Genomic DNA, 17374 nt, shown 5'->3' on the forward strand with positions numbered 1-17374 from the left:
GAAACTGAGCTTGGAGAATGGAGGAAGTTTGTTTCCAGGTGTGATGTCTTTTCCTGGACAAACTCAGAGGAAGTCTTTTTCCCCAACACAGGCCAAGGAACAGGTTGCTCGAAGTCAGAAACTGAGCTTAAAGGCCAGTCCTGGCAGCGGTTGTAGATGTAACAACATAGCTGAGCTCGTTCTCTAATCCAAATTTTTGACCTCTATCTAAGATGGCATTTAAGAGACCTCTGCTTGTGTCAGATATCTGGATGCAGCCTTTTCTGCAGAGATGGACTGCACACGAGCTCCTGTGCACACAGCCCAGAAACGAGGTGTAGACTGCCAGCATGTAATCCCCATTCACCCAGGAGATGGGAAGCAGCTTTTGTAATACAGTTGCTCTCCCCTCAAGAACCCCCTGACCCGCGAGCAGACATGTGTAACTGCCCAGGACAATCTTACGTGCCTCCCAAAGAGGTACAAGAGGGAGGTCTAGGGCAAGCAGGAGGTTTAAACAGAAACATGCACTAATTCGTGCAGTCCTGCTGAGTACGTGCCAGGTGCATCCATGCACAATTTCTAGCCAGAGTCGGGGTTCCACAGCACCCCCAGCATCCTAGGTACGACCGTATGACATCTGTGAGAGCTCACATCCACTGTCTGACATGGCAGGCTTTCCACACAGTCCCAGGAGAGACTGGCACAGATCAGCCCTGGAGAAGGCCTCACTTTGCCTTGCACGTTGGAAGTGCCACAAAGCAAATATATAGATGCAAACACACACAAAGTAAGAGCAAATGAAGAAGGCACACTTCTCTACTTCAGTCAGGGTCCATCTACAGCTCTGGTCTCCCCATGTCTTTGGAGAGCTGCTGTGACCAGGAGTCCTGCCTGTCCAGCACCCCTGCCCCAGGGCTGCTGCCAGGCCCTCCCTGCTGGGGCCCCACGCCTGCACCCCTGAAACACGTGAGGCCAGAAGCCCTTTAGTGCCCCCACTGGAGCTGACACCACCCCCGGCCCCCGCTGCCACTACTTCCTTTCTGTCAGCAACAGCCACCATTCCAGAGCGAAACGATTCTAGCCGTGTACTTGCCTCTGTTTGCAGGCACCAGGTGTGGAAGGCTTTTCCTCAACGTGCTGAATCCCTTCCCACCTGGACTCTCGCTCAGTCACTAGTTCACCCTAGCACTAGTGTGCGTCAGTGGATTTTCTGGCTCCTCTTCCACCATAAAATATAGGCTGAAATGAGGGTGGAGGGGTGAACGGAGCCAAGAGCAAAGGAAAAACCCAGCAGCTCAGTGTGCCCAGCAACCCCCAGGCTCTAGTGGGAGCCAGACGGCCCCCCCAGGCCCAGCCCACAGCGCCTGGGCTCCAGCACCTTGGAATGCAGGCCTCTCCCTGGCTGCCCACACGTCACTCCAAGTACATTACATAAGCATAATCTGTTTTCAGCGTAGACTTGAAAGTTTGGTCCTTGCTTCCCAGAATTTATCTATAATGCAGTCCCATGAATAATCTAAGCACAAATAGAAGGGGCTCACTAATCCCAAGGAGAATGAGAAATATGTGGGGAGGTCAAGTCTGAACATAATTCAGACTGAGTCCAAGATAATGTTAATCTAGGATGACAGGAACATGTGGTAACAAATGTGCTTAAGACCTTTGCAGAGCCAAAACCTCATCTGTGAGTCGCTGGGCATTGGTAAGTTTTCCATGAAACCATCAGCTCTGCCTCCTGCCTCTTGACATTTCTTCCCCTCCCCTGATGGACACACAGGACAGACAGGTGTATAGGCAGCTGAGCCGCTTACCTCTCCGGGCCTCGCTTTCCTCCCCAGTTACCATGGGTGCAGCTCTGGCCCCCCACAGCCTGGAGCGGGCCTGGCACACGCTGAGAGGTCAGTGAGTGTCCTTGGAAAGATTCGGTGAGGAGGGACAAATGCACACCCTGAAAATGGGTTCATAAGATTATCTGATCACAGTTAAACAAATAGGTGTAACACGTGTAACCCCAGCACACTTCCTGCCTCTCACTTTCACCCTCAGCAATGGACCACAGCTGACTGCGAGCTGCTCATGGAGGAGCAAAGCTCCTCAGCAACTTCCCCAGACCTTGATATGAACACGACTGAGAAGCCAGAAAACAGTCCCAGGGAGAAAAGCCTGACAGGAGTGTTTCCACATATTGTCTGTGCACTCTGTCGTGTCCAACCCTTTGTGACCCCACGGACTGTAGCCCTCCAGGCTCCTCTGCCTGTGGGATTCTCCAGGCGAGAATACTGGAGTGGGTTGCCATTTCCTTTTCCAGAGGATCGTCCCAAACACAGATACATTGCTGCTGCTGCTAAGTCACTTCAGTCATGTCCGACTCTGTGTGACCCCATAGACGGCAGCCCACCAGGCTCCCCTGTCCCTGGGATTCCCCAGGCAAGAATACTGGAGTGGGTTGCCATTTCCTTCTCCAATGCAGGAAAGTGAAAAATACAGATACATTAAGTGGGATGAAATAAATCCACGCCTTGTAAAAGGTGACCCAAGGAGCTTCTACGGGGCCTCTACTCATCCCCCGCCAACCCCAAGAAGAAAGAAAAGAGGATACTGTATCTCCATGGTAGTGACGACGATCCCAAACCCCCTGGGCCTCCTGTAAACCTGCTCCAGCCTAGGAGTCAGCCAAGCAAGGTGGCGCCACATGCAGAGGTAGCAGCCCAGCGCCTGCCAGCCTCTCCAGGATGGTGGGCTTCCCACGGGGACCACTGCCCATGAAGTTCACGTCCTGGAGTGAGTGGCCTGCAAGAGGACACGCAGCATTACCCCCCTGGAAAGCTGCCTTCATGGGGGCCCACACGTGGTGTTCCCACACTTGGCGTTCCCACACTTGGCAACACAGGGTTCCATCTGTTGCAACACAGGGACGCGAAAGACTCACCATGAATTGGGTGGGAGAGGGTGGTGGAGAGAAGCTGCCCACCACGCCTTCCTTCTGGATGTGGCTGCTTCAGCCACTGTGCCTGTGACGTGCAGAGCGTGGGCGCCCTCTGCTGCCCTCACCTAGAATGAGCCCCAGGGTGGAAGAATCTCGGCCTTTAACCCAAACTTACAAACTACATATATGTACGCATGTGTTTGGCTGCACCACGTGCCACGGGTAAGTTCACCAGATCTCAGCTGCGGCACATGGAATCTCTTAGCTGCAGCGTGTGGGATCTAGTTCCCTGACCAGAGATTGAACTTGGGCCCCTTGCGAGCACAGAGCCTTTAGACCATGAGGGAAATCCCAAACTTGCAAAATATTTATTAAGCCTAATCAAAAGGCTTTTGTTTACAATAGATACCCAGTGAGACAATTCAAACTGTTAGCCACTCACATATTTTTCAAAAGCCCTTAAACTAGAATGAGATGGACTGTCTTTTCAGCTCTGGGGGTGATACTCCCCCAGGTCCTAGTGAAAGTCCCTGTCATTGGTGACCAGAAGTACTTCTGTCACCTCACACATGCTCATTTCGTGGCTCGCTCCTGGGAAGACTCCCCAAGAAAGGGGATTTCCTGGACTCAGCTGGCTTTCCGTCAGCCCTCCTTTTCCAGGCTCTCCTCCAAGCCCAGGTGCCCCATCACTTTTGGCCTCTGTTCCTTTTGCTCCAGCTTCCCCCAGCGCTCAGCAGAAATGGCTCCAGGGAGCAAAGTGGGGCAAGAATTGATCCTTCTGAATCACAGGTCAGAACATGTTGTTCAGCTGCCCACGGACGAGACCTCAAGGAAACATTTTCTCCCTCCAGTCCATGCTAGCCTCAGTCAGAGGGACAAGGGAAAAGCAGATGGTTTGGCCCCTTGGAGAGGGAAATATCCAGGGACTGCCGGGGCTGGCCAAGGAAATGGGGACGGGGAAGATTTTTAAATGCTGCAGGAGGCCTTCCAGAGCCCAGCTAGCTCATTCTGACCTCGTCCACGCGTGCCTGAGCCAGGGAGCTGATCACCTGGCAAGAGGTCCCGGATCCTTGAGACTTCAGGTGGGGAGTGCCTTGCTCCCGGAAGGCAGTGCAGGACGTTACTACACAGTGGCTGGAATTCATCCCTCCTCTTCTCTTTCTACTTCTTTTTAAAAGTAGTTGTTCTTTTCTTTTTTAAAAAAATATTTAATAATGGCCACATCAGGTCATAGTCATTTCTCGGCCTTTTGGCTAAGATCAAGTGTAGTATGGGGGCTTCCCAGGTGACTGCCAGTGCAGGAAATGCAAGAGACTCAGGTTTGATCCCTAGGTCAGGAATATCCCTGGGAGAAGGGAATGGCAACCCACTCCAGGCTTCCCTTGTGGCTCAGCTGGTAAAGAATCCACCTGCAATTTGGGAGAGCTGGGTTCAATCCCTGGGTTGGGAAGATCCCCTGGAGAAGGGAAAAGCTACCCACTCCAGTATTCTGGCCTGGAGAATACTATACAGTCCATGGGAATGCAAAGAGTTGGACACAACTGCGTGCCTTTCACTTTCAGTTTCCTGTATCCTTGCCAGGAGTATCCCATGGGCAGATGAGCTTGGCGGGCTAGTCCGTGGGGTCACAGAAGGTTGGACACGACTGAGCTAGAGGAGAGAGCATATGGGATCTTTCGTTGTGGTGTGTGGGCTCTACAGCACACGGGCTTAGCTGCCCCATTGCATGTAGGATCTTAGTTCCACAACCAGGGATCGAACCTACATCCCCTGCATTGGAAGGTGAATTCTTAACCACTGGACTACGAGGGAAGTCTGGATTCCTCTTCTCTTTTGGAGGAACCTTGAACCAGATGCTCTGGTGAGGAAGCAGTGACGGAATACACACGCAGCACTCAGCACATGATGCACCTTGTTACTGACCCCTCCTAGATATCATGGGAGTAGCTGATCAACCGGACCCTCCCCTGCACAGACAGCGGCGGGAGACATACAGATGTCTCGATGACTTCTAACAGTTGGCAGGGCAGGTGTGTGGACGTCGGTGTCCTCGTACCTGGAAGTCTGTCTCCCAGTGTTAAGCAGGTTCCTACCCACCAGACCTTTGAGTTTCTTTCCAGCTGTGAGATTGAATGGAGGTGTCCTCCCAGCTCTAAAACTCAGGCAGTTGTTATCCTACCAAGTAACAGCGGGGGAGGCACAGAGCCATCCTGGCAGGCACCCGGAAAAGCCACCAACATAGGCCCAGGAGACAGGTGGCCAGATCCAGGGACCCCACACCTCCCAGGAACGTGAACCCCCAACCTATCACTGCCTGTTTCCCCTGTCATGAAGAGCACGGGCCGGCCCTCAGCAAAATCTTGCTGAATTGACGACTTCCTTCTCCATCTTCCCTCTGCTACCAGTAAGCTTGTTACCATCTTTTTGCAAGGCACGTGTTTCAAACATAGATTTCAATTTTCTCTAGTCCCTGTACACATTTTTCCTGCCCTATTAGTTATCTGGACAGTACTTAGGTTATGAAATTCAAAGAGGTATTGGATGCCCTGTTTACTCTGGGAGCTGGTGGTCCCTGACAGGAGAGAGGGAGAGGGGAGAGACGGAGAGACCTTCCCCACCCTTCTCTCTGGACCTGGTCCTTCTCGCCCACCCCACCCCAGCCTCCTTCCCCAGCCCCCCTCCCCACCCCCACCACACACAGCTCTTTGGAAAAAGAGTAGGCTAAGGGGAGAAGAGTTTCCTTTTCAAGTTAAACAAGTCCGTATGAAGTTCCAGCAGAGAGATCTGGTGGAGAGACTGAGTTATTCTGGACCACTGAGGTGTGGGCAGGGAAAATGCTGATAACCTCAAGGTGAAGGAAGCATGTGATGGAGGGGAGCACAAAGCCAAGGGGAAGGGAGAGCTGGGCTTGCACCCCAGGAAAATACACAGCCCTCCTACTGGAAGGTTCTGAGACAATGGAACAAACAGAGAATGGGGTTGATTCCACCTTGCCTGGAAACAGTCTGGACCCTGACTTTTTAGGAAACAGCTGGAGGTGAAGGCCAAGGGCAGCCTGAACACAGTCTCCCAGATGCAGGCGCAGGGCCATGATGACATGGGAGTGTGCACCCTCTAAAGGAGAGGGGGAAACAGATGATGGCACGGACTGAAATCCTCAGAGCTGGGGTTTCTTCACCAAAATGCAGTCGTTGCCATAGGCATGTCAGACCCTGAAGCAATTAGTGCATTCTCAAGTGCTAATCTGAGAGTCAAGGCTGCTCTTTCCTCAGCATCTCTCTTGCAGTGGGGAGTGGGGGGTGGGGGTGGGGGGGTGCAGACAGCCTGAACTTAAAGACAACCTAAACCCAGGCTTCCCCTCAGGCATAGCCTGCTTGTTCCTGCTTTTCCTGATGTTGTCAGAGTCAGTTCGTGCTCCTTCAATCCTGCATGAGCTCAGTGGGCTAGTCCCAGGGAGGAGGCTGGCCACCCCGCAGGCCTAGAGGAAGGGCCACTCACTCAAAACCTCTCTGACAACATCTCTCCCCAGCATCAGTGCCCATGTTTGTCATCTTGTGCAAGGACTCTTCAGACCACCTTCTAAGTAATCCCAGGACGCAGGTGATAAATATTTAAATTCTGCTCTGGGGTTTGATCTCATCATCTGAGTGGTATCTGGTGGCTTTCCAAGCTCTGTTCCTGACTGCCACCCTAAGGAATCCCAGACCGGCAACCAGGAACCTGACCTGGCAACATGTCCCCACCTGCTTCCAACAGACACTTTCCCCCTCCTTCCCTCAGCAACCACCTTTACAGGGCAAGAGGAGACGCCCGAGGGCTGGTACAAACCCAGGAGCATCCTCACCACCCAGGACTTCGCTGAGGCTCCCATCCTGGGGTGCTGCACACCCTCCCCCCACCCTCCTGTCTGGGGAGCCTCAGGTAAGGGCAGAAACATAGCCCCCTGCTGGCCCTGGGGAGGTCATAGGGCACTGTGGTCCCCGCTCTCAGCCTGACCGTTTAGAATCTGGGCTGAGGGGAATTTAAACCCAATTTCTTGCTAGTGGAGCTAGGAGAGCCCATCAAGTCCAGTAAGAAAAAAAATTACCTAAAAAGAAATAAAGCGCTTTACTCATACACACAAATACACACAGTGAACCCCACCCTTGGAGCCGGTAAGACATTCTGATCCTGGACCTGGCTGACGTTCGGGGCCTTCGGGCCTGAGCTTCCTGAAGACTGTGACCCTGGGGGTGGCACCAGCCCCATTAAGGGGTCCCAGAGGCCACACGACAGCTGCTCCCGTGCTCCAGGCAGACCAAGCGAAGCAGGCCAGCTTGGAGAGGGGAGGTTCCGTCCTCTAACGCGCCTCCCGGCACAGCCGGGTCCTCCCCACCCCACCCCCACTTCCGAGGCTGAGTGGGAAGGCCCCTCCATCCGCAGTCTCGGGGATCAGTTCACAGTCTGGGTTCCGGGGCCCGAGGCGGGGGCATGCGGAGCAATCCCTTCCTCGGCCGGCAGGTGGGCACCTGGGGTGACTGCAGCTGGGCCTCGTATCTATACCCCGATCTGCGCTTTAATCCAGTCCCGGAACACTGGGAGCCTCGTGTACACGCCGGGCTTGTTCCTCTGTGCGCAGCCCTCTCCCCAGCTCACCACGCCGGCTTGAAACATCCGCCCATCCTCCTCCGGGCTGGACAGGGGACCCCCGGAGTCGCCCTGCGGGGAAAGCAGGCCTTGGTACAGCGTGCCCCGACCCTGGTCGCCGCCTCCACCCCACGCCCACCATGCCAGCCCCGCCCACACCCGTCCCCGCTTATGCCCCCGCCCCCTGCGTCCCTGCCCCGCGCCCACCTGGCAGGCGTCCACACCACCGCTGAGGTAGCCCACGCAAATCATGCGTGGGGTTATCTGCTGCGGCAGCAGGTGCTCGCAAGTCGTCTGGTTGATGACCCGGATCTCGCCCTTCTGCAGGATCATAGCCCCCTGGCCTGCGGAGGAGCAAGGGCGGACATGGGCAGCTCGCCAAGCCAGGCCGCGGAGGCAGGACCCGGGTCCAGGGCTCGCGGAGCCGGGTGGGATGCTGTGCAGCCGGACACAGTGGTCAGGGTGTCCTGACCATTGGAGGGGGCGGGGCGGGGGGGGGTGTCAATCCTGGGAAGCCGTGTGGGAAAGGAAGGGACAGAAGGACAGCCACGAAGCCCCCGAATCCCACAGCAGTGCAGTTGCGAGCAGACCCTCGGCCCCCACTCACCCGCCTCCTGCGTGTGGCCCCAGCCGGTGACCCAGATGGCCTTGCCGGTGGGGAAGGTGTAGTCGGCCGCGGGCAGGCAGATGGGCCGGATGGTGGCGCTGTACTCCACCGGCCGGTCCAGCTGCAGCAGCGCGATGTCGTAGTCGAAGGTGAAGTCGTTGAAGAACGGGTGCTTGATGATGCGCTGCAGCCCGCGCTCCTGAACCCCCGGGGCGTTGCGCTTGCTCTGGTCATGCAGGCCCAGGAAGGCTGTCCACACACTGTGTTCCGAGTACCTGCAGGTGGCAGCGAGGGCCCGAGAGGGAGGCCTGAGCCAGGACTCCAGCCAGATGCCCTGCCCCAAGCCTGTGCCCACTCGGAGACCATGCTCAGAGGCCTCCCTCCCTGCTGCCCTCTCTCAATACACTCTTACCTCACTACTAAAAAGATCTCCCTTCTTATTAGTCTACCCTTCCTGCCAGGAGAGATTCTTGAGAGTCCCTTGGACAGCAAGGAGATCAAACTAATCAATCCCATAGGAAATCAACCCTGAATATTCACTAGAACGACTGATGCTGAAGCTGAAGCTCCAATACTTTGGCCACCTGATGCAAACAACCGACTCATTGGAAAAGACCCTGATGCTGGGAAAGATTCCAGGCAGGAGGAAAAGGGGACAACAGAGGATGAGGTGGTTGGATCAATCCAAGTACTTCTCTAGAGCAGAGGTACATATTTTAAGTACCAGATGAGCTGAAAAGTAGATGAACTTTGTCTCCCAGGTTTGTGGATGGTAGCAGAAGGATGCAGCAATTCTCACCATTGCACATAGGAGAACTGAACCCATAAGGACAAGACCCTGCTGTTGCTGGGAGACGATGCTGGCAGGCAGAGGTGGAAGAAGAGGAGAACTTGCTGGGAAGATCCCCTGGAAGAGGGCATAGCAACCCACTCCAGTGTGCTGGAGAATCCCCATGGACAGAGGGGCCTGGCGGCTACACTCCATAAGGCCTCAAAGAGTCAGACGTGTCTTAGTGACGAAACAATAAAAAACACCAACAAGGGAAATACGTTTATAATGGAGAAACCTGGTGGACATCACCCTAACCAAGTAATCAGACTTCTCTCCAAACTGTCCTCCATTGATGCGGACTTGTGTACTTCTTGAGGACACATCACCTGTGCAGCATTTCCTGACCAAAAAAATATTGAACCTAACTCTCCTCATGAAGCAACAACCAGGAAAATCCACATGGAGAGACGTTCTGCAGAACAGCAGCTGGGACTTTCAAAAATGCAATGCCATAAAAAAACAAAAATTAAAAGGCTGGGAGAGACTATTCTAGACTTAAAAGAGATTAGCATTGTAAAGCAACTATTCTCCAATTAAAAATAAATTAAAAAAAAAAAATGACTAAAACAAAGCATATCCCTTGACTGGATCCTAGACTTTTTTAAAAACCTATAAATACCAGGAGAATTGAAGGAATCTGAAATCAGGCCATATGCCAGCTAACAGTGCTATGTCAGGGCGCTCGTTTCTGGGTGTTATAACTATGGTGGTGACGTGGGAGGATTTCCTTGTTCCCGGGGGACACCAGCGGCTGTACTTAGGACAGAAGTGCCATGATGGCTGCACTAACTGGGAAATGGCTCAGCCTTGGGTGTATGTGAACATCTCAGGAAGCACAGCTGAGATGTGACCCATGTGCTGGAGCCCACAGATGAGTACAGTGTCTGAGAGAAGGAATCTGAGAAGACTTTGGTGTCAGTCGGCAGAGAAGGCCTGGAACTTCCAGAAGGCAAAGAAGAGAAAAAGCAGCAGGGGGAAGAGACAAAGTGTGAAAGCCCCCACAAGGTCATGAAGAACGCTGGTCGTGCCGAGTCAGCTAGTGACTCTGCATGCTGCACCGTCACACGCACATCAGGCTAGATGGCAGACAGGGAAGGAATCAAGAAGGTCACGCATCAAGAGGTAACTCGGTGACAGGTTAGACAGCACAGCAGCACGAAACACCTGCAGTAAACCCTGGCCATTCCATTGAGACCTAAGCAGAGGTCGACCAGTCAGCCAGAACAAGCACTCTTCCAGAGGCTGACATGCTAAGTTATCTTATCCCTAGACACACCACCAAGGTGGTCATGGGCCACCGACTCTACCCAGCAGCCCGTGCTCTTGACACATGATGCTACCTCTCAGGAACAGCCTGGGGTCACCTGCTGACTTAGAAATGTGTGCAAAGTACCTGCACTTCAGGTCCTAGCGTACTTCACCCCTGCCTGTCCCTGCTCACAGCCCTGCCTTTACCTGGAAGGTCTGAGTCACCTGGTGCAGTGACAAACACCCTCACGTTTCAACACCAAACCGGACACCCTGCCCACACAGGCACTCCCTAGCAGTCACTCTCCCCAGCCTTCAGGAGAGCTCGAACGCCACACTCTGGGCCCTCGACAGCCTCTCCCCAGCTCTGTGCACGCATGTGTGCACATGTGTGTATGCGTGTACCCTGTCCGCCTACCCCGGGACATCTGGAAGAGCAGGGACCAAGTCTAACTCAGTCTTCCCAGGCCAGTGATAACAATGGGTGTTGAGTGCATTCACTGACAGAAGGAAGACTGCTGAGCAGGAGAAGAGGAAGGAAAAGGAAACGAGAAATGAAAAGATGAAGCAGGGGAACGAGGGCCCAGGGGCGGGTACTTCAGGAAGCACTTCCCAGCTCACTGGCTGATGGGGCTGCAAGGGGACTGCGGGAACCGAGGAGTGCGCAGTGCCCAGATCTTGGTTCCTTCTCAGGGGACTACCTAGCTCTGGGCCTGGGCCAGGAAAATACAAGATGAGCCTGGAGCACCAAGTAGTGTCAGCAGGGAGGCGGCTCAGAAGAACAGAAGAAGGGGGGACGTGTCAAAGGGAGCCGGGAGCCAGCCTGGAGAGTTCCCAGTGGCCAGCTCCAAAACAATCAAGTGACACCACTCAACATGATACCAGATTACAACCCAAAATACACACACAAGTCCCTGCACGCAGAAATGGATGATTAAATAAACACACGGGAGAGAAGGGACAAATCCTCCTTACAGAACGACGCCAGACTGACTCACTTCCGAAGAATAGAGACCAGAAGGAGATCCAGGGAGGGAGGCGGGGAAACTGGCATCAGCCTCTGAACCAGATGACCAAGATGAGCATCACCAGTGATCAGCCACGGTGACATCATTTACCTGCTGATAAGACATGACTGTCTTCCCAACACTCGTGACCCCAGGCTAACCACGAGAACAACGTCAGCAGCCACTGGCCTTCAGATAGTCCAGGTCATGAAAAACACACAAAGACGACTGAGAAACCGTCCGGGACAGAGGAGACTGGGGAGACACGCAGCAGACACTGAGGGGGCACCTGGAAGGACTCTCGCTGCAGAAAGGACACTGGTATGAAATGCGTATGGTATGAAACGCTCGGAGGGCACCTGGGGTCAGGGGGCGGGAGTGGAGCCCTGGGGTAGCCCCGAGGCGAGTTTCTAGTACAGAACTGTGAGTTTCTCGGAGCTGACAAACGCAGCACGATAACATCAAGGGAAAGTATGTGTGGGGGGTGGTATAGTGAATTCTGTCCTGTCTTTGCAAGTTGTCCACATTCCAAAATGATAAGTTCATTCTAAACTTTCTTCAGTAGGCTCCCACCTCCCCGGGAAGAAAGCGGCTCACTTCTGCCCAGAGTGGTGTGGAGTGTGCTAGTGAGAAGACGGGCCACGTTTCACCCACCCAGCCAGGCCCAGCGACCACCACTGATCCCAAGCCCCCACAGGCCTCCAGTGACCTCTCCAGCACATTCACCAGTCAGGCCCCACCATCTGGACACAGGCCTACTTCCTGCTGCGGGCCCCGTCTGTCCCAAAAGTCCACGGTGCTCCTTCTGTCTCTTTGCAAAAGGGTGACCATGGCAGCCTGGGTCCCCTCCACCCGCAGCTGCCCAGGGCTGGAAGGCTGGTGGCTGGCAGGAAGGGCCTGAGGGAGGGGGGCCCCTCTAAGCCCTCAGTCTCACTCCTGCAGCCGATGGCCAGAGGGCCTGGGCGGGCTGGACTCAAGTCACAAAGAGCCCCAGCCCTGGGCCCCCTGCTCCCGCTAAGCTGCCCTGAGAGGCCAGCTCGGCCCAGTGATGTGCTTGGTGACCCTTCCCAGGGTGGGTGCAGGTCTGCACGGGCACCAGCATGGGCTCAGCGCTTCACTGTCACCCTCGTGTTTCCTTCTCACACCTCTCAGCCTACAAACTGCAGCATCACCATGAGCCCCCAGGAGCCCCAGGCTCAGAAAACTTGCCCATGGCAGCCTGGCAGCCTAGAGCTGGGCCGTGGATCTGAGGGCCCCAAGGCGGGGTCCCGCCCTGCAGACACTGACCGCTCAGGCTCAGGAATCCACACACCAGGGCTACAGTCTGGTTCTGCCGCTTAAGAGCTGTACAACCTCAGACAAATATCCTTACCTCTCTGATCCTCTGCTTCTATAAGATGGGCACATATGAGACCTGCCCGCCTGGCTTTTAGAAGAGGCACTGAGATCCCGAGGACAAGCAGGGGCATCCACGAAACACTCAGTGCTTCCGTTACCAAGCCCCACCCCTCCAGTCCTGCTCCTGCCTCACCTAGGCAGGCCTCACAGACACAGGGCCTTTCCACCTCAGGAAACACAAAGGGACCCCACTCAGCGCCCTGGAGAGGCCTTCCGGCTCCTGCCTGTGACCCACCTGAATCCTCTGTCATCGACGAAGCAATGTGCGGCAGATATCATCCAGCTGGGGGAGATGAGAGAGGCCCCGCACAAGTGGCCGTGGCCCTGGGCGTGGAGGCTCACCTGCCAGGGCCACTCGCCTTGGTCTGAATTCTCACCTCCGACGACCCGGGACTGCCTGGTGAACGACCGCCGCCCACAGTCTGGGAGAGACAGAGGCAGGGGTCACCGGGTGGGAGCGGGGGCGGGGGCAGCCTGCTAGACCAGCCTCCCGGCCCCTCTCCCTGCCCCCGGACTCAAAACCCTCACTCCCCACCCCTGGACTCCTGCACAGGTGCCATCGTGGGCCTTCAGACCTCTGCTGGTTTGCTGAGATTTAATTTGGATGTCATTTACCTAGATATCCTCACTGGGTGCTGAAGGACACAGCTCTCAGAGACAAGAGCAATGGGTGACGGGAAGTCAGAACGGCCCAGCTCTGCACACATTGAACCTGTGGCCAGCGCTTCTGAAATATGCAAGGGGCTGCAAATACGGGCGCGGTGTGGACAGAACCCTGCCCAGGGCTCCAGGAGCTGTGCTCTCTCTCCTCCAGGTAACACAGAGAAACCTGGCCTTGCCCCCATGGCCAGGTCTGCAAAGCAGGGGTCAGCCCAGCACCACAGCCTGGCCACAGAGGCCTGACATACTAGCTGCCCTGGGCCCTGCCTCTAGGATCAGAGCTGCCGGTGAGGCAGTGCCTGGGTGACAGTCAGCAAAGTCGTCCTTTCCTCCAGGCAGACACATCCTTTCCCGGGGGCAGAGCTGGGTGAGTGAGGCCCTGGCGTGATTTCTGCCTCTGTATGTGCCTTGCTCAGTGAACAACCTGCACAGCTGTACGCAGCAGCCCTGCTCACCACAGTCCTTCTCATCCGAGCCATCAGTGCAGTCCTCGTTCCCGTCACACTGGGGGTTGCTCTTGTCCACACAGAGCCCGTTGAGGCAGCGGTGGGTGTGTTCAGTGCAGGGGGCGGCTTTCCCTGCCCGAGAAGGAGGACACAGGGGAGGCAATCCACTTATCTGAGGCACCCGACCTGATGCTCACCCACCTGTCGCCCCTCTCTTGGGCCTGTCCCACCCACCCACACTGACACCCACTCTCCTCCCGGGCCTTCTGCACGATTCTCTCCCAGCTGACACCCTTTCTCATCATGTTCCACGTTGCGTGACCGTGGGAGGCGGGCCCCTGCCTCACCGTCTTGGCACTTGGCCTCATCGGACCCGTCGCCACAGTCGTCCTTCCTGTCACACTGCTGGCTCTGAGGGAGGCACTTCCCGTTGCCGCACTTGAAGGTATTGGGCGGGCAGCCTGGGGAGCACAAGGACTCAGCAGAGGCTCGAGGGCCAGCAGAGAGGCCACGGGGAGCTGGGCAGCGATCCCCGCCCGGACCCCGGCCACACTTACTGCAGCCCTCCTCGTCGCTGCCGTCCTCACAGTCCTTCACAGAGTCACAGACCCAGAACAGGGGCTTGCAGAACTTGTCCCTGCATGTGAACTGGTAGGTGGCGTTGCACTCTGCAGGGGCGGGGAGGCAGATGCCAGGCTCACTCGGTACTCAGTCACTCCCACGACCCTGGGGATCCCATCCCGCCCGGTCATGGAGGCTGATTCAGCACCATGGGCTGCAAAGGACAGGAACGACTCCCACCCCCACCTCGGGCCTTCCCGCTTGGGGTCGCAGGCAGAAGCCGGGCACAGAGAGGGCAGAGGACACCAGGGGACTCACTGCAGTCGAGCTCATCGCTGTAGTCAGTGCAGTCGGCCCAGCCGTCACAGCGAAGTTCCTTCCGGATACACCGCCCCGTGTTACACATGAAACTGCCTGGGCACGCTGCAGGCAGAGGGTAGGCCTGAAGTCCACAGCCACCCCCATCACCTCCACTACAGGCTTCCCGACCTTGCAGCCAGCCACACTGGGCACCAGAGACCTCCCAGCCCAGCCCCCAGTAGAGAGGAGTGAGGCTGCAGCTGGGGGTCTCTAGGCCTACTGAGCTGTGGCAAGGGGTTCCTACAACCAGTGGGATGGCTGGAGGGGGTGGGAAAGGCACTGGTTGCGGTCCCTCCTGGCCCCCATGACCAATCCCTGGGAGGCCCTGTGCAGAGCAGAGAGAGGCCGGCGGGCGTGCACCGATTTCTACAGCCCCGTGTCCTTGGCCGGCCATGACCCCAAGCACCAGGCTCCCGATTGGCAACCTGGAGCAGCAGCCACTCGGCAGACAGATGATATGCGTGTCCTCCCCCAGGCACCAGGAATCGCTGGATCTCCTTAATTCTAAGGTGTTTCCACACTTGAACGTTTCTGAGACTAGGATGTGTCTGACAACTGATGTCATCGGGCAGATGACAAACTGAGAGAAACCTGTTTCCCTTTCTCTGCACAAGTAGCTTTGTCACTTATCAAAAGGGTTTGCTCATCTAATTACACTTTGGGTGGTGAGCCATGCAGCTGAATGTGAACTTAAATTTGGATGCTTGTGTGCAGTTAAACGGAGAAGGAAATGGCAACCCACTCCAGTGTTCTTGCCTGGAGAATCCCAGGGACGGAGAGGGGGGAGCCTGGCGGGCTGCCGTCTATGGGGTCACACAGAGTTGGACACGACTGAAGTGACTTAGCAGCAGCAGCAGTGCAGTTAAAGTGTCTTCCTAAAGGTTATTCTATAATGTGTTATTGTTTACTAGCTAAGTTGTGTTCGACTCTGCGACTACATGGACTGCAGCCTGCCAGGCTCCTCTTCCCACGGGATTTCCCAGGCACAAATATCGCAGTGGGTTGCCATTTTCTTCTCCAAGGGATCTTCTCAGACCAGGGATTGAACCTGTTATCTCTTGCATTGGCAGTTTCTTGACCACTGGTAGCCACCTGGGAAGCCCTATTCTATGATACAAGGTTGAAACAAACAAAAGATCCCACTGTGGACAGAGAAGAACTGATATTCACAGCAGACAGTGAAATTAAATGCATGGAAACAGTTGAGATCTCTTCAGTAGAGATCTCAATTTTCAGAGCTAGGAGTGGTTCATGCGATGATCCATGCCCCAGTGCACTCTGTCTCAAAAGCATGCTATTCATCTGAGAGCCGCTAAAAGGCCAGGGACAAGCAGATTCTCAAAGTGGTGCAGAGCCAAAGGGACAGTGACCCAAAGGCACTTTGAGTTCCCCGGCCTGAGGGGCTGCTCCCAGGGACCTAAGGGCACTGTTGGCTCTTTTTCCCTCAAAAAGCTACTGCAGTGACTGAGATGCAGCCTACGAGCTCTGGCGGCTCAGCGTCAGAGATGCTAATGAGATGCAGAATAGACGGCCAATCTCAGGTCGGCCCTCCAGCCAGGCCCCGCTTCCTGATCGCGACACTCACGGTCACGGGCATCGAAGGACAGGAACTCCGCCAGGAATCCGGTGTCGGTGTAGGACTGGTCCGAGTGGAAGTGGACAGTGATCTTGTTGCTCCTGCTACTGGCGACAAACTGCGGCCTCTCTCCGCAGTACCTGGGGGCGGCGGGCAGCTGAGCAGAGGAAGAAGACTCACCTGGGGCTGGGGCACCCCCACTCGCCCTCACCCGACACTCACTTCTCCCCGTTGATCTCCACGTAGTCCTTGGTGCAGGAGCCCACGGGGACATTGGGCTCCTGCAGGAAGAAGGCTTTGAAGCGCACCTTCACGTTTTTGTTGTCGGGCACCTGCGGAGAGAGATGCTGCTGTGGGCCTGGCTCTGCACAGCCTCCCTCTTTCCTGAGCTGGTGGGGAATGGGGGGGTTCTTCCCGCCCGCCCGCCTGCAGGGCAGTGAGGACACGGCAGGAGGGATCTGGAAGGAAGACCTTCCCGACTCGCCAGCAGCAGCACACACTGTGGTGTTCTAAAGAAGGCCGGGCAGTTCTCCCACATCACTCACTGGATGGCGCGCGTTTCCAGCCATCCAGTGAGCGTGTCCTCCTCTGCACAGCACTCACTGTCCCCACAGCTCCTCCAGGAGGCCCCAGAGCCAGCCCATCCCGGGGCTGGGTCCCTCCAGCAGGCACCGGCCACAGGACGGGGGGTTGGGCTTGGGTCTGAAGACGCTGCTTCGGAAACTGCCCCGCCCACAGCCTCCACACACACCCCTTGGGAGTGGCCGAAGGTGCTCATCGCCCTCTCTCCTGCCTCCCTGGAGCACGCCCAACCCCTTCCTCTCCTCCCCCATCTACCCCCCAACCAACTTCTCTAACCCCCCACAGCTCACAACTCCCACCTCGATGTGCCAGGTACAGTTGATGTTGGGCGGGTAGTGGCCTGGATAGTAGGGGCTGTTAAATGTCCCCTGGGCTGCCCGCAAGTAGCCTCCACAGCCTGGAAGGAAAGGCAGAGAGACACACGTGACGACTGAGGTCCCAGGAGAGCAAGGGGCCCCAAGGAGCCGGCCGGCCTCCCTCAAGCCTGGGCACCAGACGCCCACAGCTCAGGAGGGCCTGAGCTTCAAACCCCATGGCCCCGAGGCCTGTCCCCGCCTGGGCCG

General features: G+C 56.1%; 1 protein-coding gene across 3 annotated transcripts in view; it reads right to left on the minus strand.

Annotated features, from left to right (window-relative positions):
* Window positions 1–6991: 6991 nt before the first annotated feature.
* ST14 (ST14 transmembrane serine protease matriptase) overlaps window positions 6992–17374 on the minus strand; it is a 38074-nt gene continuing 27691 nt past the window's right edge. For all 3 annotated transcript variants that reach the window (XM_086383122.1, XM_086383121.1, XM_086383123.1), the window contains 11 exons: window positions 17111–17208; window positions 16452–16561; window positions 16239–16369; window positions 14612–14716; window positions 14290–14400; window positions 14080–14193; window positions 13742–13864; window positions 12862–13048; window positions 8142–8416; window positions 7742–7878; window positions 6992–7606 (listed from right to left, as the gene is read on the minus strand). In XM_086383122.1, the coding sequence (XP_086239248.1) occupies window positions 7445–7606; window positions 7742–7878; window positions 8142–8416; window positions 12862–13048; window positions 13742–13864; window positions 14080–14193; window positions 14290–14400; window positions 14612–14716; window positions 16239–16369; window positions 16452–16561; window positions 17111–17208 (1553 nt within the window). In that variant the 3' untranslated portion in view covers window positions 6992–7444. The remainder of the gene's footprint in view (window positions 7607–7741; window positions 7879–8141; window positions 8417–12861; window positions 13049–13741; window positions 13865–14079; window positions 14194–14289; window positions 14401–14611; window positions 14717–16238; window positions 16370–16451; window positions 16562–17110; window positions 17209–17374) is intronic.

Source organism: Bos grunniens, chromosome 29 (assembly GCF_055505025.1).
Source record: "Bos grunniens cultivar Pamir isolate PY7600 chromosome 29, Bosgru_T2T1.0, whole genome shotgun sequence".
In the NCBI taxonomy this organism is placed as follows: Eukaryota; Metazoa; Chordata; class Mammalia; order Artiodactyla; family Bovidae; genus Bos; species Bos grunniens.